Source organism: Haliotis cracherodii, unplaced genomic scaffold, assembly GCF_022045235.1.
Source record: "Haliotis cracherodii isolate W230 unplaced genomic scaffold, xgHalCrac1.p SCAF_2, whole genome shotgun sequence".
NCBI lineage: Eukaryota > Metazoa > Mollusca > Gastropoda > Lepetellida > Haliotidae > Haliotis > Haliotis cracherodii.
In genome coordinates this window covers 2,126,337-2,153,392 of record NW_027266275.1, presented here as the reverse complement: position 1 = coordinate 2,153,392, position 27,056 = coordinate 2,126,337, and the positions used below count along the sequence as shown (strand labels likewise).

At 41.6% G+C, this 27,056-nt stretch overlaps 2 protein-coding genes across 2 annotated transcripts in view; both read right to left on the bottom strand.

Annotated features, from left to right (window-relative positions):
* The window catches only part of LOC139469407 (uncharacterized), a 176,156-nt gene extending 158,341 nt beyond the window's left edge, over positions 1 to 17,815 (bottom strand). The window contains exon 1 of the mRNA XM_071251571.1: positions 17,720 to 17,815. Within this exon, the coding sequence (XP_071107672.1) occupies positions 17,720 to 17,815 (96 nt within the window). The remainder of the gene's footprint in view (positions 1 to 17,719) is intronic.
* A 5,863-nt stretch (positions 17,816 to 23,678) lies between these two features.
* LOC139469406 (uncharacterized) overlaps positions 23,679 to 27,056 on the bottom strand; it is a 118,525-nt gene continuing 115,147 nt past the window's right edge. Inside the window, exons 74-77 of the mRNA XM_071251570.1 lie at positions 26,190 to 26,351; positions 25,669 to 25,791; positions 25,118 to 25,217; positions 23,679 to 24,607 (exon numbers count right to left, since the gene is read on the bottom strand). Coding sequence (XP_071107671.1) covers positions 24,430 to 24,607; positions 25,118 to 25,217; positions 25,669 to 25,791; positions 26,190 to 26,351 — 563 coding nt within the window. The 3' untranslated portion in view covers positions 23,679 to 24,429. The remainder of the gene's footprint in view (positions 24,608 to 25,117; positions 25,218 to 25,668; positions 25,792 to 26,189; positions 26,352 to 27,056) is intronic.

Sequence of the window (27,056 nt, the reverse complement as noted above, 5' to 3'; positions counted from 1 at the left end):
GTACACTAAAACAACACTCGTAACTAAAACATTTGTAACTAAAACAACACCTGTACACTAACTAAAACGAAACAGGACAAAATGAAACCAAATTGTATTCTGACATTTTTCCAGCTCCTCTCTAAGCGAAATGTCATGCTTCTGGCCTAAATACGCTCGCTGTGACCAGGAACAGTAATAGGAGACAGCAGAAAACATTCACGGACAAAGGGATCGATAAAACCACCTGGGAATCGGAAACCTGTCTGACAACCTGATACAACTTCCTGCCTGAAATCTCTACACCTCTGTCAAGTTGATGAACGACACAGGTGAACCTGGAAAACAGTGAATGTGCTCACCAAAAGTTAACCACTCTGCATATCTACAAACTCTATTCCCAGAAATGTCAGCGCGGTTTTGACTGTCACAGTGATGATCGTTTGTGATTCAACATGCACTTATTTACGAGTGAGTGCATGTCTGTGTACCGTTTAGTGTCGTGTGAATACAACTGCATTTTATGGGTATATTCTTATGGCGGCATTAATGACTATGACCTCACATTGTTGTGACAATAGGAGCCGGGAGTTGTAACGTGGGTAATATTTCTTTTGTGCTGCGCTGATGATTTCAGTCTTTTGTAACCAGTTAACATCCTGTAACTTGATACAGGCGTGTAAAGGATTTCTGTCTATGTAATGCTGTTTTTTTTAAAGCACTGGTGTATATATTTCAGATTGTAACTGAACGGCTGTTTTGTAAAGTACATGGTTGTTCTCACATTTTGTTTTACAGTCAGTTGTATTGGGTGTCGTCATTACCTGCAAAACTACCACCATATTAGGTGTTGTCGATATTATACCAAAGTCATATAGGATGTTGTAAAGAGCTGTGATGCTAACACCTAAGTCAGATTGAGCGTTGTTGAAAACAGCGATGTTACAACATAATCATATTGGCTGTTGTCGAGAACAGGAATACTACTACCAAAGTCATATTGGGCGTTGTCGAAACAGGAATACTACTACCAAAGTCATATTGGGCGTTGTCGAGAACAGGAACACTTCTACCAAAGTCATTTTGGGCGTTGTCGAGAACAGGAATACTACTACCAAAGTCATATTAGGCTTTGTCGAGAACAGGAATACGTCTAGCAAAGTCATATTGGCTGTTGTCGAGAACAGGAATACTTCTACCAAAGTCATGTTGGACGTTGTCGAGAACAGGAACACTACTACCAAAGTCATATTAGGCGTTGTCGAGAACAGGAATACTACTACCAAAGTCATATTGGACGTTGTCGAGAACAGGAACACTACTACCAAAGTCATATTGGGCGTTGTCGAGAGCAGGAATACTACTACCAAAGTCACATTGGGCGTTGTCGAGAACAGGAACACTACTACCAAAGTCATATTGGGCGTTGTCGAGAGCAGGAATACTACTACCAAAGTCACATTGGGCGTTGTCGAGAACAGGAACACTACTACCAAAGTCATATTGGGCGTTGCCGGAATGCAGAACTGCGAAACTAATATAAAAGCCTAGTTTGGTGTTTAACGTAAACTTGACGGCAACATAAACTTTGCAACAGATTGATGTGACTGTAATTACGACACAAGTTTTTTTTTTTTAAATATATTTTATAAACCAACAATTCGACAAAATATTCAACACATCAAACTGACATTTCGTTGTTACATATTGTACCCCAGACAAACAAAATTAGTGGGAGTTGAAAATTTAGTTGTCCAGATTTTCACTTCAATTCATTCAAACGCGGAAAGTGGTTACAGACACAATATTTGTCACTTTAATACCGAATATGGCCACCCCGTGCTTACATACATGCAAAGACTCTGCGTCGGGCGGAAAATGTCAAACGTCTGATAGGGCACGCGACAAGTTTCTTTTCCAGTTCAGTTTAGACACACTCAAACATTCTGATAAAAATGGAGCTGAATGCAAGAACACTTATACTAACTAATATGTATTTATAGATACATTCTTGTGTACCACCTTGAATGGGTATTAGATACGTTTTCCTCATCACAAATACAGACCTTTTCATTTGGGTCAAACGTATCATGTTTTGTCCCAATGCATGCATTGGGGCCAGAAAAGTCACTGAAGATTACAGGAATTCAGTGAATGGATGTGTGGTTTGGGTCATGAAAGCAACATACTCAGATTAGGCGCAGGCGATGATCCTCAATATTCCAAGTGGCATACATCTGATACAAAATTGCAAAATCATGTGACATGCAGAGGCACAAAAGAGATCAGAGAGGTCGCGGTGTGCGGGGATTGAAACTGGTAACTGGCAGATAAATTGAAGGATAACTTACTCTGAAGTTTAAAAAAGAATTTGTTGTATTCGTATCACGCCACAAGTTCTCCCCAACACCGGGTGTTTATAGGGTGGTATTATCACTGCCAACAGTCATGCGGTGACTTCGAGTATTGCCGAAAAGAGTACATCACACTGGAGTACTTCACATCGGAGTACTTCACACCGGAGTACTTCACACCGGAGTACTTCAAACCGGAGTACTTCACAGCGGAGTATTTCAGACAGGAGTAATTCACACCAGAGTACTTCACACTACTTCACACCAGAGTACTTCACACTACTTCACACCAGAGTACATCACACTGGAGTACTTCACACCGGAGTACTTCACACTGGAGTACTTCACATCTGAGTACTTCAAACCAGAGTAGTTTACACCGGAGTACTTCACACCGGAGTAGTTTACACGGGAGTACTTCACACCGGAGTACTTCACACTGGAGTACTTCACACTGGAGTACTTCACACCGGAGTACTTTACACTGGAGTACTTCAAATCTGAGTACTTCACACCAGAGTAGTTTACACCGGAGTACTTCACACCGGAGTAGTTTACACCGGAGTACTTCACACCGGAGTACTTCACACTGGAGTACTTCACACCGGAGTACCTCACACCGGAGTACTTCACACCAGGGTACTTAACACCGGAGCACTTCACACCAGAGTACTTAACACCGGAGTACTTCACACTGGAGTACATAACACCGGAGTACTTCACACTGGAGTACTTCACACCGGAGTACTTCACTGGAGTACTTCACAGGAGTACTTCACTGGAGTACTTCACACTGGAGTACTTTACACCGGAGTACTTCACATCGGAGTACTTCACACTGGAGTACTTCACATCGGAGTATCTCACAACGGAGTACTTCACACTACTTCACACCGTAGTACTTCACACTAGAGTACTTCACACCGGAGTACTTCACACCGGAGTACTTCACACTACATCATACCGGAGTACTTCACATCGGAGTACTTCACATCTGAGTACTTCACACCAGAGTAGTTTACACCAGAGTACTTCACACCGGAGTAGTTTACACCGGAGTACTTCACACCGGAGTACTTCACACTGGAGTACTTCACACTGGAGTACTTCACACCAGAGTAGTTTACACCGGAGTACTTCACACCGGAGTAGTTTACACCGGAGTACTTCACACCGGAGTACTTCACACTGGAGTACTTCACACCGGAGTACTTCACACCGGAGTACTTCACACCAGGGTACTTAACACCGGAGCACTTCACACCAGAGTACTTAACACCGGAGTACTTCACACTACTTCACACAGGAGTACATCACACTGGAGTACTTCACACCGGAGTACTTCACACCGGAGTACTTCACACTACTTCACACAGGAGTACATCACACCGTAGTCCTTCACACAGGAGTACATCACACCGGAGTACAACACACTGGAGTACATCACATTGGATTACTTCACACTACTTCACACTAGAGTACATCACACCGGAGTACTTCACACCAGGGTACTTAACACCGGAGCACTTCACACCAGAGTACTTAACACCGGAGTACTTCACACTACTTCACACAGGAGTACATCACACTGGAGTACTTCACACCGGAGTACATCACTCCGGAATACATCACACCGGAGTACATCACACCGTAGTCCTTCACACAGGAGTACATCACACCGGAGTACAACACACTGGAGTACATCACATTGGATTACTTCACACTACTTCACACTAGAGTACATCACACCGGAGTACTTCACAGCGGAGTACTTTACACCGGAGTACAACACACAGGAGTACTTCACATTGGATTACTTCACACTACTTCACACAGGAGTACATCACACCGGAGTACATCCCACCGGAGTACAACACACCGGGGTACTTCACACCGGGTTACATCACACAGGAGTACATCACACTGGAGTACATCACACTGGTGTACATCACACAGGGGTACATCACACAGGAGTACATCACACTGGAGTACATCACACTGGAGTACATCACACAGGGGTACATCACACAGGGGTACATTACACAGGAGTACATCACACTGGTGTACATCACACAGGGGTACATCACACAGGAGTACATCACACTGGAGTACATCACACAGGAGTACATCACACTGGAGAACATCACACCAGAGTACTTCACATTGGATTACTTCACACTACTTCACACCGGAGTACAACACACCGGAGTACATCACACCGGTGTACAACAGACTGGAGAACTTCACATTGGATTACTTCACACTACTTCACACTGGAGTACATCACACCGGAGTACTTCACACTGGAGTACATCAAACTGGAGTACATCACACTGGAGTACATCACACTGGAATACATCACACTGGAGTACATTACTTTGAAGTACACAAGAGTACATCACACTTGAGTACATCGCAATGGAGTACATCACACAGGAGTACATAACAATGGAGTACATCACACTGGAATACATCACACTGTAGTACATTACTTTGAAGTACACAAGAGTACATCACACTAGAGTACAACACTCCGGAGGGGATCACACTGGAGCAGATCACACTGGAATACATCACACTGTAGCACATTACTTTGAAGTACCAAGAGTACATCACACTGGAGTACATCACACTTGAGTACATTACTGTGAAGTACACAGGAGTACATCACACTGAAGTACATTACTCTGGTGTACATCACACTTGTGTACATCACACAGGAGTACATCACAATGGAGTATATTACCAAGGAGTACACCACACAGGAGTACATCACACTGGAATACATTATTGTTAAGTACACAGGAGTACATCGCACTGGAGTGCATCGCCTCGGAGTACATCACACAGGAGTACATCAAACTGGAGTTCATCACACTGGAGTACATCACACTGGAAAACATCACACTGGAGTACATTACTTTGAAGTACACAAGAGTACATCACACTTGAGTACATCACACTTGAGTACATCACACAGGAGTACATCACACTGGAGTACATCACAATGGAGTACATCACACTGGAATACATCACACTGGAATACATCACACTGTAGCACATTACTTTGAAATACCAAGAGTACATCACACTGGAGTACATCACACTGGAGTACAACAAACCGGAGCAGATCACACTGGAGTACATCACACTGGAGTATATCACACTGGGGTACATCACACTGGACTACGTTACCAAGGACTACATTACACGAGAGAACGTCACACTGGAGTACATCATAATGGAGTACATCACTCTCGAGTACATCACGCCGGAGAACATCACACTGGAGTACATTACTGTGAAGTACGCAGGAGTGCATCGCACTGGAGTACATCACACAGGAGTACATCAAACTGGAGTTCATCACACTGGAGTACATCACACTGGAAAACATCACACTGGAGTACATTACTTTGAAGTACCAAGAGTACATCACACTGGAGTACATCACACTGGAGTACATCACACTGGAGTACATTACTTTGAAGTACACAAGAGTACATCACACTTGAGTACATCACACTTGAGTACATCACATTGGAATACAACACAACGGTGTACATTACTGTGAAGTACACAGCAGTACATCACACTGGAGTACATTAATGTTAAGTATACAGGAGTGCATCACACCGGAGTACATTACTGTGAAGTACACAGGAGTACATCACACGGGAATACATTACCAAGGAGTACATTACACGACAGAACATCACACTGGGGTACATCACAATGGAGTACATCACTCTGTAGTACATCACTCTCGAGTACATCACGCCGGAGAACATCACACTGTAGTACATTACTGTGAAGTACACAGGAGTGCATGGCAGTGGAGTACATCACACTAGACTACATTACCAAGGACTATATTACACGAGAGAACGTCACACTGGAGTACAACACACCGGAGGGGATCACACTGGAGCAGATCACACTGGAATACATCACACTGTAGCACATTACTTTGAAGTACCAAGAGTACATCACACTGGAGTACATCACACTGGAGTACATCACACTGGAGTACATTACTGTGAAGTACACAGGAGTACATCACACTGAAGTACATTACTCTGGTGTACATCACACTTGTGTACATCACACAGGAGTACATCACAATGGAGTATATTACCAAGGAGTACACCACACAGGAGTACATCGCACTGGAGTGCATCGCCCCGGAGTACATCACACAGGAGTACATCAAACTGGAGTTCATCACACTGGAGTACATCACACTGGAATACATCACACTGGAGTACATTACTTTGAAGTACACAAGAGTACATCACACTTGAGTACATCACACTTGAGTACATCACACAGGAGTACATCACACTGGAGTACATCACAATGGAGTACATCACACTGGAATACATCACCCTTGAATACATCACACTGTAGCACATTACTTTGAAATACCAAGAGTACATCATACTGGAGTACATCACACTGGAGTACAACAAACCGGAGCAGATCACACTGGAATACATCACACTGTAGCACATTACTTTGAAGTACCAAGAGTACATCACACTGGAGTACATCACACTGGAGTACATCAAACCGGAGCAGATCACACTGGAGTACATCACACTGGAGTATATCACACTGGGGTACATCACACTGGACTACGTTACCAAGGACTACATTACACGAGAGAACGTCACACTGGAGTACATCATAATGGAGTACATCACTCTCGAGTACATCACGCCGGAGAACATCACACTGTAGTACATTACTGTGAAGTACGCAGGAGTGCATCGCACTGGAGTACATCACACTAGACTACATTACCAAGGACTATATTACACGAGAGAACGTCGCACTGTAGTACATCACTCTGGAGTACATCATTCTGGAGTACATCACGCCGGAGTACATCACACTGTAGTACATTACTGTGAAGTACACAGGAGTACATCACACCGGAGTGCATCACACTGAAGTACATCAGTCTGGAGTATATCACACAGAAGTACATCACGCCGGAGTATATTACATTGGAGTACATTACTGTTAAGTACACAGGAGTACATCACGCCGGAGTACATCACGCCGGAGTACATGACACTGTAGTGCATTACTGTGAAGTACTCTGGAGTACATCACGCCGGAGTACATCACACTCTAGTACACTACTGTGAAGTCCACAGGAGTACATGACACTGGAGTACATGACACTGGAGTACATCACACAGGAGTACATCACGCCGGAGTACATCACACTGTAGTACACTACTGTGAAGTCCACAGGAGTACATCACACTTGAGTACATCACACTAGAGTACATCACATTGGAATACAACACAACGGTGTACATTACTGTGAAGTACACAGCAGTACATCACACTGGAGTACATTAATGTTAAGTATACAGGAGTGCATCACACCGGAGTACATTACTGTGAAGTACACAGGAGTACATCACACTGGTGTACATTACTGTTAAGTATACCGGAGTACATCACACGGGAATACATTACCAAGGAGTACATTACACGACAGAACATCACACTGGGGTACATCACAATGGAGTACATCACTCTGTAGTACATCACTCTCGAGTACATCACGCCGGAGAACATCACACTGTAGTACATTACTGTGAAGTACACAGGAGTGCATGGCACTGGAGTACATCACACTAGACTACATTACCAAGGACTATATTACACGAGAGAACGTCACACTGGAGTACAACACACCGGAGGGGATCACACTGGAGCAGATCACACTGGAATACATCACACTGTAGCACATTACTTTAAAGTACCAAGAGTACATCACACTGGAGTACATCACACTGGAGTACATCACACTGGAGTACATTACTGTGAAGTACACAGGAGTACATCACACTGAAGTACATTACTCTGGTGTACATCACACTTGTGTACATCACACAGGAGTACATCACAATGGAGTATATTACCAAGGAGTACACCACACAGGAGTTCATCACACTGGAATACATTATTGTTAAGTACACAGGAGTACATCGCACTGGAGTGCATCGCCTCGGAGTACATCACACAGGAGTACATCAAACTGGAGTTCATCACACTGGAGTACATCACACTGGAGTACATCACACTGGAGTACATTACTTTGAAGTACCAAGAGTACATCACACTGGAGTACATCACACTGGAGTACATCACACTGGAGTACATTACTTTGAAGTACACAAGAGTACATCACACTTGAGTACATCACACTTGAGTACATCACATTGGAATACAACACAACGGTGTACATTACTGTGAAGTACACAGCAGTACATCACACTGGAGTACATTAATGTTAAGTATACAGGAGTGCATCACACCGGAGTACATTACTGTGAAGTACACAGGAGTACATCACACGGGAATACATTACCAAGGAGTACATTACACGACAGAACATCACACTGGGGTACATCACAATGGAGTACATCACTCTGTAGTACATCACTCTCGAGTACATCACGCCGGAGAACATCACACTGTAGTACATTACTGTGAAGTACACAGGAGTGCATGGCAGTGGAGTACATCACACTAGACTACATTACCAAGGACTATATTACACGAGAGAACGTCACACTGGAGTACAACACACCGGAGGGGATCACACTGGAGCAGATCACACTGGAATACATCACACTGTAGCACATTACTTTGAAGTACCAAGAGTACATCACACTGGAGTACATCACACTGGAGTACATCACACTGGAGTACATTACTGTGAAGTACACAGGAGTACATCACACTGAAGTACATTACTCTGGTGTACATCACACTTGTGTACATCACACAGGAGTACATCACAATGGAGTATATTACCAAGGAGTACACCACACAGGATTACATCGCACTGGAGTGCATCGCCCCGGAGTACATCACACAGGAGTACATCAAACTGGAGTTCATCACACTGGAGTACATCACACTGGAATACATCACACTGGAGTACATTACTTTGAAGTACACAAGAGTACATCACACTTGAGTACATCACACTTGAGTACATCACACAGGAGTACATCACACTGGAGTACATCACAATGGAGTACATCACACTGGAATACATCACACTGGAATACATCACACTGTAGCACATTACTTTGAAATACCAAGAGTACATCATACTGGAGTACATCACACTGGAGTACAACAAACCGGAGCAGATCACACTGGAATACATCACACTGTAGCACATTACTTTGAAGTACCAAGAGTACATCACACTGGAGTACATCACACTGGAGTACATCAAACCGGAGCAGATCACACTGGAGTACATCACACTGGAGTATATCACACTGGGGTACATCACACTGGACTACGTTACCAAGGACTACATTACACGAGAGAACGTCACACTGGAGTACATCATAATGGAGTACATCACTCTCGAGTACATCACGCCGGAGAACATCACACTGTAGTACATTACTGTGAAGTACGCAGGAGTGCATTGCACTGGAGTACATCACACTAGACTACATTACCAAGGACTATATTACACGAAAGAACGTCGCACTGTAGTACATCACTCTGGAGTACATCATTCTGGAGTACATCACGCCGGAGTACATCACACTGTAGTACATTACTGTGAAGTACACAGGAGTACATCACACCGGAGTGCATCACATTGAAGTACATCACGCCGGAGTAAATTACATTGGAGTACATTACTGTTAAGTACACAGGAGTACATCACACTGGAGTACATCACACTAGAGTACATCACATTGGAATACAACACACTGGTGTACATTATTGTGAAGTACACAGCAGTACATCTCACTGGAGTACATTACTGTTAAATATACAGGAGTACATCACACTGGAGTATATCACAATGGAGTACATCACTCTGTAGTACATCACTCTTGAGTACATCACGCCGGAGAACATCACACTGTAGTACATCACACTAAACTACATTACCAAGGACTATATTACACGAAAGAACGTCGCACTGTAGTACATCACTCTGGAGAAGATCACGCCGGAGTACATCACGCCGGAGTACATCACACTCTAGTACACTACTGTGAAGTCCACAGGAGTACATCACACTGGAGTACATGACACTGGAGTACATCACGCCGGAGTACATCACACTGTAGTACACTACTGTGAAGTCCACAGGAGTACATCACACTGGAGTACATCACACTAGAGTACATCACATTGGAATACAACACACCGGTGTACATTATTGTGAAGTACACAGCAGTACATCTCACTGGAGTACATTACTGTTAAATATACAGGAGTACATCACACTGGAGTATATCACAATGGAGTACATCACTCTGTAGTACATCACTCTCGAGTACATCACGCCGGAGAACATCACACTGTAGTACATTACTGTGAAGTACACAGGAGTGCATGGCACTGGAGTACATCACACTAGACTACATTACCAAGGACTATATTACACGAGAGAACGTCACACTGGAGTACAACACACCGGAGGGGATCACACTGGAGCAGATCACACTGGAATACATCACACTGTAGCACATTACTTTGAAGTACCAAGAGTACATCACACTGGAGTACATCACACTGGAGTACATCACACTGGAGTACATTACTGTGAAGTACACAGGAGTACATCACACTGAAGTACATTACTCTGGTGTACATCACACTTGTGTACATCACACAGGAGTACATCACAATGGAGTATATTACCAAGGAGTACACCACACAGGAGTACATCACACTGGAATACATTATTGTTAAGTACACAGGAGTGCATCGCACTGGAGTGCATCGCCTCGGAGTACATCACACAGGAGTACATCAAACTGGAGTTCATCACACTGGAGTACATCACACTGGAATACATCACACTGGAGTACATTACTTTGAAGTACACAAGAGTACATCACACTTGAGTACATCACACTTGAGTACATCACACAGGAGTACATCACACTGGAGTACATCACAATGGAGTACATCACACTGGAATACATCACACTGGAATACATCACACTGTAGCACATTACTTTGAAATACCAAGAGTACATCACACTGGAGTACATCACACTGGAGTACAACAAACCGGAGCAGATCACACTGGAATACATCACACTGTAGCATATTACTTTGAAGTACCAAGAGTACATCACACTGGAGTACATCACACTGGAGTACATCAAACCGGAGCAGATCACACTGGAGTACATCACACTGGAGTATATCACACTGGGGTACATCACACTGGACTACGTTACCAAGGACTACATTACACGAGAGAACGTCACACTGGAGTACATCATAATGGAGTACATCACTCTCGAGTACATCACGCCGGAGAACATCACACTGTAGTACATTACTGTGAAGTACGCAGGAGTGCATCGCACTGGAGTACATCACACTTGACTACATAACCAAGGACTATATTACACGAGAGAACGTCGCACTGTAGTACATCACTCTGGAGTACATCATTCTGGAGTACATCACGCCGGAGTACATCACACTGTAGTACATTACTGTGAAGTACACAGGAGTACATCACACCGGAGCGCATCACACTGAAGTACATCAGTCTGGAGTACATCACACAGAAGTACATCACGCCGGAGTATATTACATTGGAGTACATTACTGTTAAGTACACAGGAGTACATCACGCCGGAGTACATCACGCCGGAGTACATGACACTGTAGTGCATTACTGTGAAGTACTCTGGAGTACATCACGCCGGAGTACATCACACTCTAGTACACTACTGTGAAGTCCACAGGAGTACATCACACTGGAGTACATGACACTGGAGTACATCACGCCGGAGTACATCACACTGTAGTACACTACTGTGAAGTCCACAGGAGTACATCACACTGGAGTACATCACACTAGAGTACATCACATTGGAATACAACACACCGGTGTACATTATTGTGAAGTACACAGCAGTACATCTCACTGGAGTACATTACTGTTAAATATACAGGAGTACATCACACTGGAGTACATCACACTAGAGTACATTACTGTGAAATACACAGGAGTACATCACACTGGTGTACATTACTGTTAAGTATACAGGAGTACATCACACTGGAGTACATTACCAAGCAGTACATTACACGACAGAACGTCACACTGGGGAAAATCACTCTGGAGTACATCATTCTGGAGTACATCACACTGTAGTACATTACTGTGAAGTACACAGGAGTACATCACACCGGAGCGCATCACACTGAAGTACATCAGTCTGGAGTACATCACACTGAAGTACATCACGCCGGAGTATATTACACTGCAGTACATTACTGTTAAGTACACAGGAGTACATCACGCTAGAGTACATCACGCCGGAGTACATGACACTGTAGTACATTACTGTGAAGTACTCTGGAGTACATCACGCCGGAGTACATCACACTGTAGTACACTACTGTGAAGTCCACAGGAGTACATCACACTGGAGTACATCACACTGGAGTACATGACACTGGAGTACATCACGCCGGAGTACATCACACTGTAGTACACTACTGTGAAGTCCACAGGAGTACATCACACTGGAGTACATCACACTAGAGTACATCACATTGGAATACAACACAACGGTGTACATTACTGTGAAGTACACAGCAGTACATCACACTGGAGTACATTAATGTTAAGTATACAGGAGTACATCACACCGGAGTACATTACTGTGAAATACACAGGAGTACATCACACTGGTGTACATTACTGTTAAGTATACAGGAGTACATCACACAGGAATACATTACCAAGGAGTACATTACACGACAGAACATCACACTGGGGTACATCACAATGGAGTACATCACTCTGTAGTACATCACTCTCGAGTACATCACGCCGGAGAACATCACACTGTAGTACATTACTGTGAAGTACACAGGAGTGCATGGCAGTGGAGTACATCACACTAGACTACATTACCAAGGACTATATTACACGAGAGAACGTCACACTGGAGTACATCACTCTGGAGTACATCATTCTGGAGTACATCACGCCGGAGTACATCACACTGTAGTACATTACTGTGAAGTACACAGGAGTACATCACACCGGAGCGCATCACACTGAAGTACATCAGTCTGGTGTACATCACACTGAAGTACATCACGCCGGAGTATATTTCATGGACTACATTACTGTTAAGTACACAGGAGTACATCACGCTAGAGTACATCACGCCGGAGTACATGACACTGTAGTACATTACTGTGAAGTACTGTGGAGTACATCACGCCGGAGTACATCACGCCGGAGTACATCACACTGTAGTACACTACTGTGAAGTCCACAGGAGTACATCACACTGGGGTACATCACATTGGAGTACATCACGCCGGAGTACATCACACTGTAGTACACTACTGTGAAGTCCACAGGAGTACATCACACTGGAGTACATCACACTAGAGTACATCACACTGGAGTACAACACAACGGTGTACATTACTGTGAAGTACACAGGAGTACATCTCACTGGAGTACATTACTGTTAAGTATACAGGAGTACATCACACTGGAGTACATCACACTGGAGTACATCACACTAGAGTACATTACTGTGAAATACACAGGAGTACATCACACTGGTGTACATTACTGTTAAGTATACAGGAGTACATCACACTGGAGTACATTACCAAGGTGTACATTACACGAGAGAACGTCACACTGGAGTACATCACTCTGGAGTACATCATTCTGGAGTACATCACGCCGGAGTACATCACACTGTAGTACATTACTGTGAAGTACACAGGAGTACATCACACCGGAGCGCATCACACTGAAGTACATCAGTCTGGAGTACATCACACAGAAGTACATCACGCCGGAGTATATTACATTGGAGTACATTACTGTTAAGTACACAGGAGTACATCACGCTAGAGTACATCACGCCGGAGTACATGACACTGTAGTACATTACTGAGAAGTACTCTGGAGTACATCACGCCGGAGTACATCACACTCTAGTACACTACTGTGAAGTCCACAGGAGTACATCACACTGGAGTATATCACGCCGGAGTACATCACACTGTAGTACACTACTGTGAAGTCCACAGGAGTACATCACACTGGAGTACATCACACTAGAGTACATCACATTGGAATACAACACACCGGTGTACATTACTGTGAAGTACACAGCAGTACATCTCACTGGAGTAGATTACTGTTAAATACACAGGAGTACATCACACTGGTGTACATTACTGTTAAGTATACAGGAGTACATCACACTGGAGTACATTACCAAGGAGTACATTACACGATAGAACATCACACTGGAGGAAATCACATTTGAATAAGCTGTGGATAAGGACAATACATTTTCGTGGTGATGTGTTCACGCGGAACTAAGCTATTCCAACACAAATATCGATATTGAAACTGTATACGCTTAGGTATAAACAAACTCATAAGAAATGATTAAATCGTACTTCATAAAAGAGAAATTATAAGCGAAATAGATGGCCCTATCTGACCTATAAATTAGTCTTTCGATTCCAAAATTCTCCTGACCGTGCAAATGTAATTTGACTAATGCTGCACCATTATTAATGGCGCACTAGTCTTACCATCAAATGTAATGAATTACTTTAAAATAAATGACACCATTCTATTTGACGTCATGGCTGGTTTTATGGCTTTGACAAAGGTCGGAGAAGGATTACACTGGTATGATTGATATAAATCTCCCCTGCTTTTCATTCATAGTATGGAAAATATCGATGTTTAAAACGGAATTTGAAGCTTTTTGATACAACATAAAATGGCTGCTTATACAATGTAAATAATGTCTTGAATATATGAATAAATAGATATGTGTATATGATTTCTGCTCTTCATCTCGTCTCTGAATCCGACAATAAAAGATGCGAAGAATATTCCTTTGGTATAGAATTATCAGGAGAATCGTATCAGGCTCGACCAACGGGGTAATGACATGGTTTATACTTTTTTTTATACTTTTCACAATTCTTGGGGAAATAAAGTAAACACTTCAAAATCCTGTGATCACAATATTTAAAAAAAGTTGAACCCATTGATTATATAATACTAAACGAGAGGAATAATTCGTAAATCGTTTGTGACTTAAACGCGCACCTGGTGTACGTGTCGTTATGGGTATCACCTTTCTGTATATCAATAACGAAATAAAAAAAATAATTCCAAGAACAAGACAATTCTTTTAACAATGTGCACATATTTTAACAGAAAATAGTATCCATTCTGTTAAAGTAATATATTCACTTGTAGTTCTAACATGAAATGAAACGGCTGTTCATTAACATGTTTGTATGAAATTATAATATTGACTATATTGCACTCCAAAGGACGTACATGTTGCAGTTTCATTTACATTTCATCTTCTAACACTAGTCTCAAGGAAAATAATATCGTATAAAACACTAGTAACTTATCAATTTCTTATGTGAACAATGTTCAAACAAACAGGAGATTATCAAAGATTCAAACATTTTGTTGCCAAGATCTACGGATGATATCATATTGAACATTGACACATATCCAAAGTGAAATTAACTGTGTGAAAAAAATGTATGAAGGATATGCAAAATCAACATCATAATTGAAACTGTCCACAGCAGGATACAATGATCGTGTCTACTTTCATTCAAGGACCTTCACCTCAAAGAAATTTACGAAGGGACTTTCGTTGATTCAGGGATCGTATTTACATGAATGTGACATGTAAGTAATCAAAAACATTCTGATTATCTGTGTACTGTTATTCGTTGTTATGTTTTTAATTGAAACCAAAAGAAATTGTAAGAATTTCCGATAAATACCGTTGTCGTTGATGCGTGATTTTGCGTCAGTCATGACGTCACGGAGGACGGAACTTTGACTATTACTGTTGAATTTATCAATTCCTTGCAATTTTTCTATTTTTATTTCCCTAACTCTTCCTACGATTCTCCTCCCATGCATATTCTGAAAATGTTGAGCCAATGTATGAAACAAGCAGAACAATTTAGGAGAAAATGCTACACTGTGTAAAATCAGAACTTTGCTTTGTTTACGCACAGCGTTCATTTTCACACCTAATTTATTTTGCTTGAGTTCATCTAGACCCTATGTATTGGTAACAAAGACCACTTGTCATTTGATTCTATAGTGTATGTGGAAATCACGGATGTATGTATCGCAGCGGTGTTTGACATATACGTGATGTTACAGGCGTCTCATAACCGGTGTGCGGAAACGTGATTTTGTAAACACTATCCAATATGCCAGAAAGTTCACTTCGGCGTTCGTATTTGACTATTTTCAAAAACATCCTACACGATTCTAGGTTTATCAGCGACGTTTTGGAATGATCATTGCTGATGTGATAAGAGACAGATACCCGTGATCCTTGATATGCTTTTAAAAAAATCATTTCTCATGCTTTTTAATTTTTTTTATTTCTCCGAGTAAATATCCGAAATTAAGATTTCAAAACTTGCTGTAAATAACGCCGTGAGAGGTGATTTAGTAATGGGTAAACAATGGCGACATTTACGATGTGCCTAATTTTCATAGGTGATTTTCAGTACTTTTGCTTGGCCTAAAATGCCAGTGGATGATATCACAGAAAAGATAGGTTCCCACAATATTCAACACTGAGAAGTGTATCTGTGTGCGTGATGTATTTTGAATTTTACTCGACTTCAAAGTGGGGGTTGCAGAGGAGGGACATATATGTCCCTCTGGCATCCAGGGGGTTAAACATTTTTTCTCTATGAGTTTTATGAATAAGCTCCCAAACGTGGTTTCTTTAAAAATTAATGTCTTTTCACAACACAATTAATGATATTAAAACACAAAACAGTGTCGAATAACGAAATTGCTGTTACTGATGGTTTATGGTCTCATATAAGGTCCGTTACAACCATCTTAGATTTCAACTGACGGTAAAAGGGCTCATATGTGGTTAGTAGTTCTGATCTCTGATTGGTCAATCTCACTTTGAGGCATAACAATATTAGCAGGTGTCTTGGTATCTTTGTTGCACATGTCATGTCAAATGAAAACCTGACACTTACAACGGTATAAACGACAGGACCAGTACATATGTGTCGCATTACGAATATATGTACCAGAATTTCAATGTAATATATGTGATGTAGGTGTTGTAAAATCCAAAATGACTGTTACTCACTCACTTTGTGGCATAATAATACATGATGTTGAAAGAATAGAACTAAAAATATAAAAAAATTAATCCGAGAAAATAGTTAGCTATTTAATACCCAGTTCGAAATGTTCACTTTCATCATTCAGAGAAACTAAGGAAGACAACTTGGGAGCATGTCAGTAATGATTTACTTACGGCAGTGAAAATTGACATCCCCAGCAACAGTAGAAGAAGACGTCTATGGCCCTCCATGGCTGGGAAGGATCTGCCCGACACGCTATCAAGAAACATCCCTGTGCTACACCTATTGGGTCGAGCTGACTGAGCGGCAACAGGAGTTTAGGTTTCAGTCTGGTCCGCAAAGGGAGCGAGAGGGTTCTCCCACCCGTGACTGACAGAGGTTAGCGTTACTGCACTATTTGTTGTGGGCTCTGCTTCCTGGTTCGTTTTGTACTGAATTGGCTAGTTATTATGTGCGGCCTTTCTTGTGATGTCGAAGGTACTAGGGATACAACATAAGAAATATATATAAGATGGGGTGACAGAACATTCCATACATCACCCAACTCTTCACCAGAATCAACTCCTTCATCGGTGGAACACAACAGCACTTGTCTTTACAGCATACACTCGACAACCCGACTCAACAGCAGGTGTACACAGGCCAACCCCACTGTACACCATGTGTACACAACAACCCCCTATACACCAGATGCATACACCAACCCCCTCAACACAAGATGCACTCAACACGCCCCTCAACACCATGTGCACACGACAATGCTATACACCAGATGAACTCAACACACCCCTCAACACCAGGTGCACACAACAAACCCTCTACACCAGATGCACACAACAAACCCTCTACACCAGATGCACACAACAACCCCTTCTACACCAGGTGTACACAGCGACCCTCCTCAATACAGTGTTCACACAACAACCCAATCTACAACAGGTGCACACAGCAACAATCCTCTACACTGTTTGCACACAACAACCCAATCTACAACAGGTGCACACAACAACCCTCCTCAATACTGTGTGCACACAACAACCCCATCTACACCAGGTGCACACAGCAACCCTCCTCTACACCAGGTCCACACAACAACCCTACTCAATAATGTGTGCACACAACAACCCCTTCAACACCAGATGCACACAACCCCTTCGACACTAGATACACACAACAACCACCTGTACACAAGGTGCTCACAACAACCACTTCTCAGAAACTCTTTCTACACCTGATGCACACAGGAACCCTTTCAAGGCCCGATGCACACAACAACACCATCTACACCAGATGCACACAACAAACTATTCTACACCAGGTGCACAACAACCCAATCTACACCAGGTGCACACAGCAACCCTCCTCTACACCAGGATCTTGCAACAAACCCTTCTACACCAGATGGACACAGCAACCCTCTTCTACACCAGGTGCACACAACAACCCTCCTCAATAGTTTGTGCACACAACCATATCTACACCAGGTGCACACAACAACCCCATCTACACAAGGTGCACACAACAACCCCATCTACACCAGGTGCACACAACAACCCCATCTACACCAGATGGACACAGTAACCCTATCTACACCAGGTGCACACAACAACCCATTCTACACCAGGTGCATGCAGCAACCCTCCTCTACATTGGATGCACACAACAACTCCATCTACACCAGGTGCACACAACCCCATCTACACCAGGTGCACACAACATCCCTCCTCAATAGTGTGTGCACACAACAACCCCTTCTACACCAGGTGCACACAACAACCCTCCTCTACACTGTTTGCACACAACAACCCCCTCTACACCAGGTGCACACAACAACCCTCCTCAATACCGTGTGCACACAACAACCCCCTCTACACCAGGTGCACACAACAACCCTCCTCTACACTGTTTGCACACAACAACCCCCTCTACACCAGGTGCACACAACAACCCTCCTCAATACTGTGTGCACACAAAAAACCCATCTACACCAGGTGCACACACTAACCCTCCTCTACATTGGATGCACACAACAACCCCATCTACACTAGGTGCACACAACAACCCTCCTCAATACTGTGTGCACACAACAACCCCATCTACACCAGGTGCACACAGTAACCCTCCTCTACACCAGGTGCATGCAATAACCCTGGTCAGAGACCAGGTCGTGAAGATTGGAGGCGAGTCAGAGATCAGTAGCATTTATCTAGGCTGAGTCAGCTACAAAAGAAATGTTTGGGCCCAGACTTAAAAAACTGCGCCCCACTGTGTTGCAAAACGAATATATTTCTTGATGTTTTTCTTCACTTATAAGCAGCAAGATATCTGGACTTATACACAGCAGACATAATTCAAAATTAACATACCGTTTTTATAAGTTTCAACAAAATCAGTAATAGTATTCTCTTTTCACTGGATGTTCTGGTTCATCGATCACTTGATTGTCGGGTCTGTTTACCGGCTGACGTCGCATGGCAGGAGTACTGCTGTGCGGCGTCAGCTAAAATGCTTACTTTTTTTATCCAAATTGTATGAATGGCGGGAGCTACCGGTAGGGCAGAACATATAACCCTTTTCGTTAATACCTGGCAGAACATCTATGATGGTTATTCTCTTGCATTGACAATTTATATTTCCATTTTGCTTTCAACAAATTGTCCTGAACCTCTGATCTGTATCTATGGTCACCACGTCTTGTAAAGCCCAATGGATCAAGGAGTGAAGTTTTCCCGTAAGTTTGTCACGAGGTATTGTGATGTAGAAAGTTGAAAAATAAAATGTGTTGGCAGAATTGAACTTGGTTCTTTTCTGAGATTGCTAAAAATTAAGCAATTAAGTTTTGGGAATTAACATGATATTAATTCCACTTGTCTCAAATATTTTCTGTGAAGTCCTTCCTTGATTGTATAAAGAATTACGGTGTTTTAGGCAGGGTTTGGTGGTACATTTGCTGACCCAAGCAATATATCCCTATTGTAATGGAGTTTTGGGATCCAGTACAAGAGAGAAATAGGCATGTCTTCAGGTTTTAGAGTCAAGCCAAAAGTTCAAAGTACTGAAACGTGGTTTGGGCAAATTTCTTCCTCCGATAACGTATTGGCCTTATATGTAGCATCATGTGATATGTCACTTAAACCAATTAAGTTCTTTGAGGTAGTGATGTAGTGTAATGTAGTGATACTTACATATAATAATTGTGTTATTTGAGGCCTTGTCAATGGGGCAACTACAAACTTTTCATGTTGGGGAGACAGAATTTGGATGAACGCTCACTGGGAACGAATGGTTTATTCCAATTCTGTTTCTCTTTTACAGTTTGTGTATTCCACTAATGACATCACGAACTGACTTAACCCACTCTGAATGACATTCAATAGTTTCTTCTTCTCCTAAGGTCCATAGCTTACCATTGGTCAGTAAACTTTCTCCCTTGAAATAGGCTATCCCATTTCTCAGTCAGTCATGGAAGATTATTATGAATCCTTTACTCTTGATGAACTCTCTGGCTCTTTATAAATCCCATGACACTGCAACTAGGCCTGATGTGATCCATTACAAATAGTTAGTATTTCTTAGTATACTTAACAACATATGGGAACGTGGTAAATTCCCAGATTCCTGGCACAAAACAATCATCATTCCTATTCCTAAGCCAGTTAAAGATAATAATTGACTAGCTTTGCTTGTGACACGATGAAAAGAATGATTAACTGTAGACTTGTTCCGCATCTTGAATCTTTTAACTCTAAAGAGATGTACAATGTGGCTTTGTCATAACTTGTTGTTCATCTTCTACGACTTGAGGGATTTGTTCGTAATGCCTTCAAAAATAAACAGCATGCAGTTTCTATATTCTAAGACTTATAGAAGGCCTACGATACCACATGGAAATATGATATATTGAACGACCTTTCAACAATCGACTTTTTCCTGAGATTTCTGTTGGATATGGAAAGGGTTTTGTCGCTATATTTATACTATGCGATTCCATGGGCGCATGTCTGATTATATTTTCGTTTCCTTGACAAGAGACAATTCCAAGTTCGTGTTTGATCGACTCTATTGGATATGTTTGATCAAGAAACGGGTGTGCCACATGGGAGTATTCCATCAGTTAGCTTGTTTAGCATTAAGATCAAAAGTCTCGCCAAAGTGCTTAATGGAAACATCTATGTTTATTTGTTTGTTGATGACTTTAATGTGTCTTGTCAAGGAACTAACATGCATACTATTGATGGCTAGCTGCAGATGTGTCTGAATACAATTCATGAGTGGTCTCAGGAGAGTGTTTTTTTAAGTTTTCCAAACCAAGACATGTTGTCTTCGTTTTAGCAATCAGAGGAAAATGCGTAATGACCCTGAGTTGTCCTTGAATACTGCACCGATCAAAGTAATTAAGGAGACACAGCTTTTAGTTATTACATTGATAGCTTACTGTCATTTATTCCCCTTATTAAAAATATTAAAACCAAATATTTAAAGGCGCTTGATATTCTTGAAAGTTGTCAAATGCTCATTGGGGCGGGGATAAAGAAACAAATCTGAATCTCTAAAGAGTATTAGTCAGATCTAAGGTGGACCATGGATGTTTATTTCTGTTCAGCTCATAAATCTTAGTTACTGGAACTTGATAGTATTCTCGATCAGGGTCTGAGGTTGTGTTTAGGTGCATTCACTTCTATCAAAAGTCGGTATCTTGAGGCCAAAGAATCATGTCTCAATTTAAGCTTGCTCTTCAATATATCACTGAACTCAACTTGAAACTTTTCATTGCCCCCAGATCCCCCTAGTTAACTCAGGCACTGACGTCTCATATTAACAGTATTCAAGTTGGTGGTGCCTACTCCAGTATTTAGTCTCAGCTACGCCGCTGTTAAAATCATAGGATACCATCATAACATTCGTTAACAGTCGGGGAGTACTGAATAAATGCTTGCTTTTCCTCATCTTCATATTGCCTTTAGGGGCGGTCGGGTAGCCTAGTGGTTAAAGCGTTCGCTCGTCACGCCGAAGATCCGGGTTCGATTCCCGACATGGGTACAATGTTTGAAGCCCATTTCTGGTGTCCCCCGCCATGATATTGCTGGAGTATTGCCAAAAGCGGCGTAAAACCATACTCATTCACTCACTCTAACCTATGACAAGCAAATGGAATGCATTTGAACATACGTGACGAGGATGAGTTACTTGGATATACCAGTATATGTTAAGTTAGTTTATGTCGGGAATCATAAGCAAATCCGATCATTGCATTCTACTGTAGTTGTGTTTGTTTCAACGTTAACTCCAGCTAGAACAAGGAACTTAAACGCATTTCGGCTCCAAGAACATCTCTTCTGGTATAATGGCATAATTTCTAGTTTGGATAACACATGCCCAATGCAGCAGCGTTATAAACATGAAAGATCTGTGCCTCTTGCTGACTAAAAAAAAAAGTTATAACAATTTCCGGTTGAATGAATCTCATCCATTTGGGTAAATACCATGTCATGTCCGAAAACTGCAGCTATCTTAATAGTTACATGTACTTCTGGTTTGGGAAAGGCAATGCCTATTAAGTAGAACTTTGTACAATACTTTGGCTAAAATGACAAACCTACTTTACGAATGACCTTCTTTATGACCTTTGACTGTGGTCAATCATACCCGTCCCAAAGACGGCATGTACTTTCATCGACCTATAAATGATGATTGAATTTGAATAAAAAACGGACATTTCTTTATGAACCTGAGGATGTCCTTGGCCATTGGAATTCTATACTTGATATGATAACCCTGAAAAGTTCATTGATAGTGTTGTTCAAATACAAAGCCCTGTGGGTATTTTAAAATTCTGAGAAAAAAGAAAGAAAAAAAAGCTACTGATGGATGCAGGACGATTTGTTTGTTGTTAAACGCTGCAAGCAGCAATATTCCAGCTATGTGACGCGGTCTGGAAATAATCGAGGCCGTACCAGACAATCCAGTGAATGACATCATGAGCTTCGAAGTGGGATGGGTGACATGTATCAACCAGGTCAGCGAGCCTGACTACCCGATCCCGTTAGTCGCCTCTTACGACAAGCCTTTACCTTTACAAATACAGGATGTAGCTACACATTGCTATGGTAATAAAGTAAAACAAACACTGTGTCAGTACAACATATATATCATCTTTATAACTTTGGATAAAATATGCAGGCTTTTTTAACAGCAAAGAACACATGTACATTTTCACAATGAAACTACAATCTGCCCAGTTGGAAGATTCAAGGGCTAGGTTAAAACTCCACAAAACTTAGAAAAAAAGAGAAACAACATATACGGAATATGAATGTCCTCTTTCATTTAAAATGACAATATACAAAAATAGAGAATAAAAGTGTCAAAAGGCTACATTGCATGGTATTTTGTTGTATGTAGTTTAATCTGTTGCAAATCTGGATACTGAACTAATGGCAGACTCATGACTGTCATTGATTGAATACAGTGACAACCGGCTATGGATATTCAGGATAAGACGGGCGTTACAGGGATGGCTGAATTATCAGCCAGTCAGGCTATTATCCTATTTGTATCAAGATTATTCTATAGGATATATCAATGGAACATGCGTGAGTAACGCTATATGGGAGGCATCATGGGTATCTATACTTGCATGTTATCTACAATGACAGTATGTAGTGACTGATGGACGTATGTGTACAACCACACGCAGTGCCTGCAGTGACTGTCAGCCTCTTAAGTGTATTTATTTTCCATCATAATCAAGGTTTCGCAGCTATATTTACAGAATAAGTAAACTGAAAACGAACATTACACTAGCGTATGTATACACCCGTATGTATTAAATACAATAGCAGGATGATGCAGCAAGAAATATGTATAGAGAGGTCAAATCACTCTACTGGTCTGAAAATCTGCCCCCTGATTTATAGAAGTCGTAGGCCTCATTAAACTCGGGGTTGGGATACTGCATGTATCCCTGTTGTGTTGCAAATGGCGACCTCATGTAGTCGTGGTAGTTTGAGGACTGGTCAATGATTGAGTGCTTGTCTTTACTGACGCTGTCGCTGGACCGCCTGGTGTGAAAACAGAAAACACGTGTGGCTTGGAGAGGTGGCATGAACTTCATGTGGAATGTTTTGGCAATATGCCAACAAGCCTTGTCACAAAAGAGCATTTTGTGTGAATGAAAGTTTCCAAAGTGACAGCCCTATCTTTGATAAGATGTTATACCTATACATACTGTGATGATCTACATATGACTTACATGTACAGGACATACCTTTACGCAGGCAAAATTGTCGTAAATATATAACTTGTCTTTTTTCACTTGATTTAAGTTGCTAAGGAGGGAAATCAGTAAATAGTTTAAATTTAAAAGTGTGTGGTGACATTTGTGGTGAACTATATCTGTTTCATTAAATTAGAGAAAGTCACTGTTTAAGTTATGGAATCCTAAAAAAATCTCTCATCAACATAAATTTATTATCGCATATGAACAATGAAAGAAACATCGCGGAAAAACCTATATGCAGTCAATGGTGTATTTCCATTAGCCAGCCAGTGTTCAACTATTGAAAACTTACTTTCGGCAGCAACAGCAACCTATAGCTAGCACGGCGACGAGCAGGACGAAGATGCCAATGCAGACGCCGATGATGACCCAAGGCAGGTTTGACTCAAGAGCTGGAAGGTTAATCACAAAGCCAAGATAACATAGTTTCAAGACACAGCTTACTGAAACATGTGTTAACCTCCGAGTGCAGAAAGGCCACCCCTCTAACTACTGATGAGTATTCTCCAAGCGGGACACAGGAAACATGAGGGGTAAAACAAATAGAACAATAGCACTACAGCATGCTATGTCATCACAAGTGAGGGATTTTACGACTCTGTCATTGTTTTACCATTCCTTAAATAGGCAAAGGCCACGTTCAAGTATTACAGTTAAGAAATATATTGTTCACCACAATGGATAGGGATTTACTTGCTCTCTTGAACGTCGAAGTTAGAAGTTCAACAACAAATGAAAACTTTTGCCACTTATTGTTATTCTGTGATCATTTCTGACCAAGAAATTGGTATAAATAGTATCCCTTGTGTGGCTTTGTACCATGTGTCATGTATGGTTACTCACATCGCCGGACAGTGCAGGTGTCACCGGTGTAGTATTCACTGCAGTCGCACCTTACTGATCCATCACTACCGTCCCTACAGATGCCGCTGTTTTTACAATATCCAGTCTCTAGTTTACACTTGGCTGCAAGGATAAGGAAGTGTCACATAGTTTTGGTTATTAAAACAATCTAGGTTGTGGGCATGTGGGCATCTATGGCATGTGTACATCAATACTATATAAAATATTTCGAGAAACGGAACAGTTTGCTATGAAACTATATTGCCCCAAAATCATCATAAGAAGGTAAAAATTACATGGTTCTCCATGTTTATCAACCATTACATAACACAGTGTTGTCTTTAAGGACCAATCTTGTGTCCCACTACAACCAAACCTTGACCGTAATGTTAATGTACAGTCCTTTAAATACATACAACGTGAACATTTTCTTTGTACTATTTTATCCAATACCATTGAAAATTTAGAGAAAACTTTCGTAGGTGCTCTAAAAAGAAGTAATGTTAACAATATTTACTTACAAACACAAAAGGACACGTTGGTGCTCTTCTTTGCGCTGGTAGAGAGCTTGCCTGCACAGGCCATGCAGGAGGTTTGTCCTGTCTGGTCCTGGTACTGACCGATGTCACAGTCCTTGCAGGCGTCTGTGGATGTGTCGTGTCTAGTGCCTGCTGGGCACGGTTCTGTAACAAGACCACATCCACTGTGACACGACAAGTAGTAGCATAACCATATCGTAGGTATCACTATCGCCGATTCAGGATGATAGATGAAACAGTTTTCAGGTTGTATTTCGGACATACACCTTACATAGACACATAGATGATGGCTGCGGGATTCCATATACTATCTCCATGTAATCCATTCACATTTGAATATTACTGATATGACACATATTTATTAACCGTGGCTGAACTGTCAATAGTTAGGTTGTAAAGTAAAATATAGTATATGGAATCCCACAGCCATCATCTATGTGTCATATAGTATATGGAATCCCACAGCCATCATCTGCGTGTCATATAGTATATGGAATCCCACAGCCATCGTCTATGTGTCATATAGTATATGGAATCCCACAGCCATCATCTATGTGTCAATGTAAGGTGTATGTTCGGAATAAAACCTGAAAACTATTTCTCTCTCTTTTCCAAATATCATCAGGACCAAGTTATTGATATTATTACCAGGATTGATGATAATAATAATAATAATAATAATAATAATAATAATAATAATAATAATAAGAACAACAACAATAATAATATTGTTTTTTAGAGTAAAAGTATCATTTATAGCTATCGTGAGTCGTCATACTGATTGCTTATCTCATCTCATTTTCGAAAGGTAGTGGAAACCTCCTGCTCTGGGATGTTCCTGGAGAACAG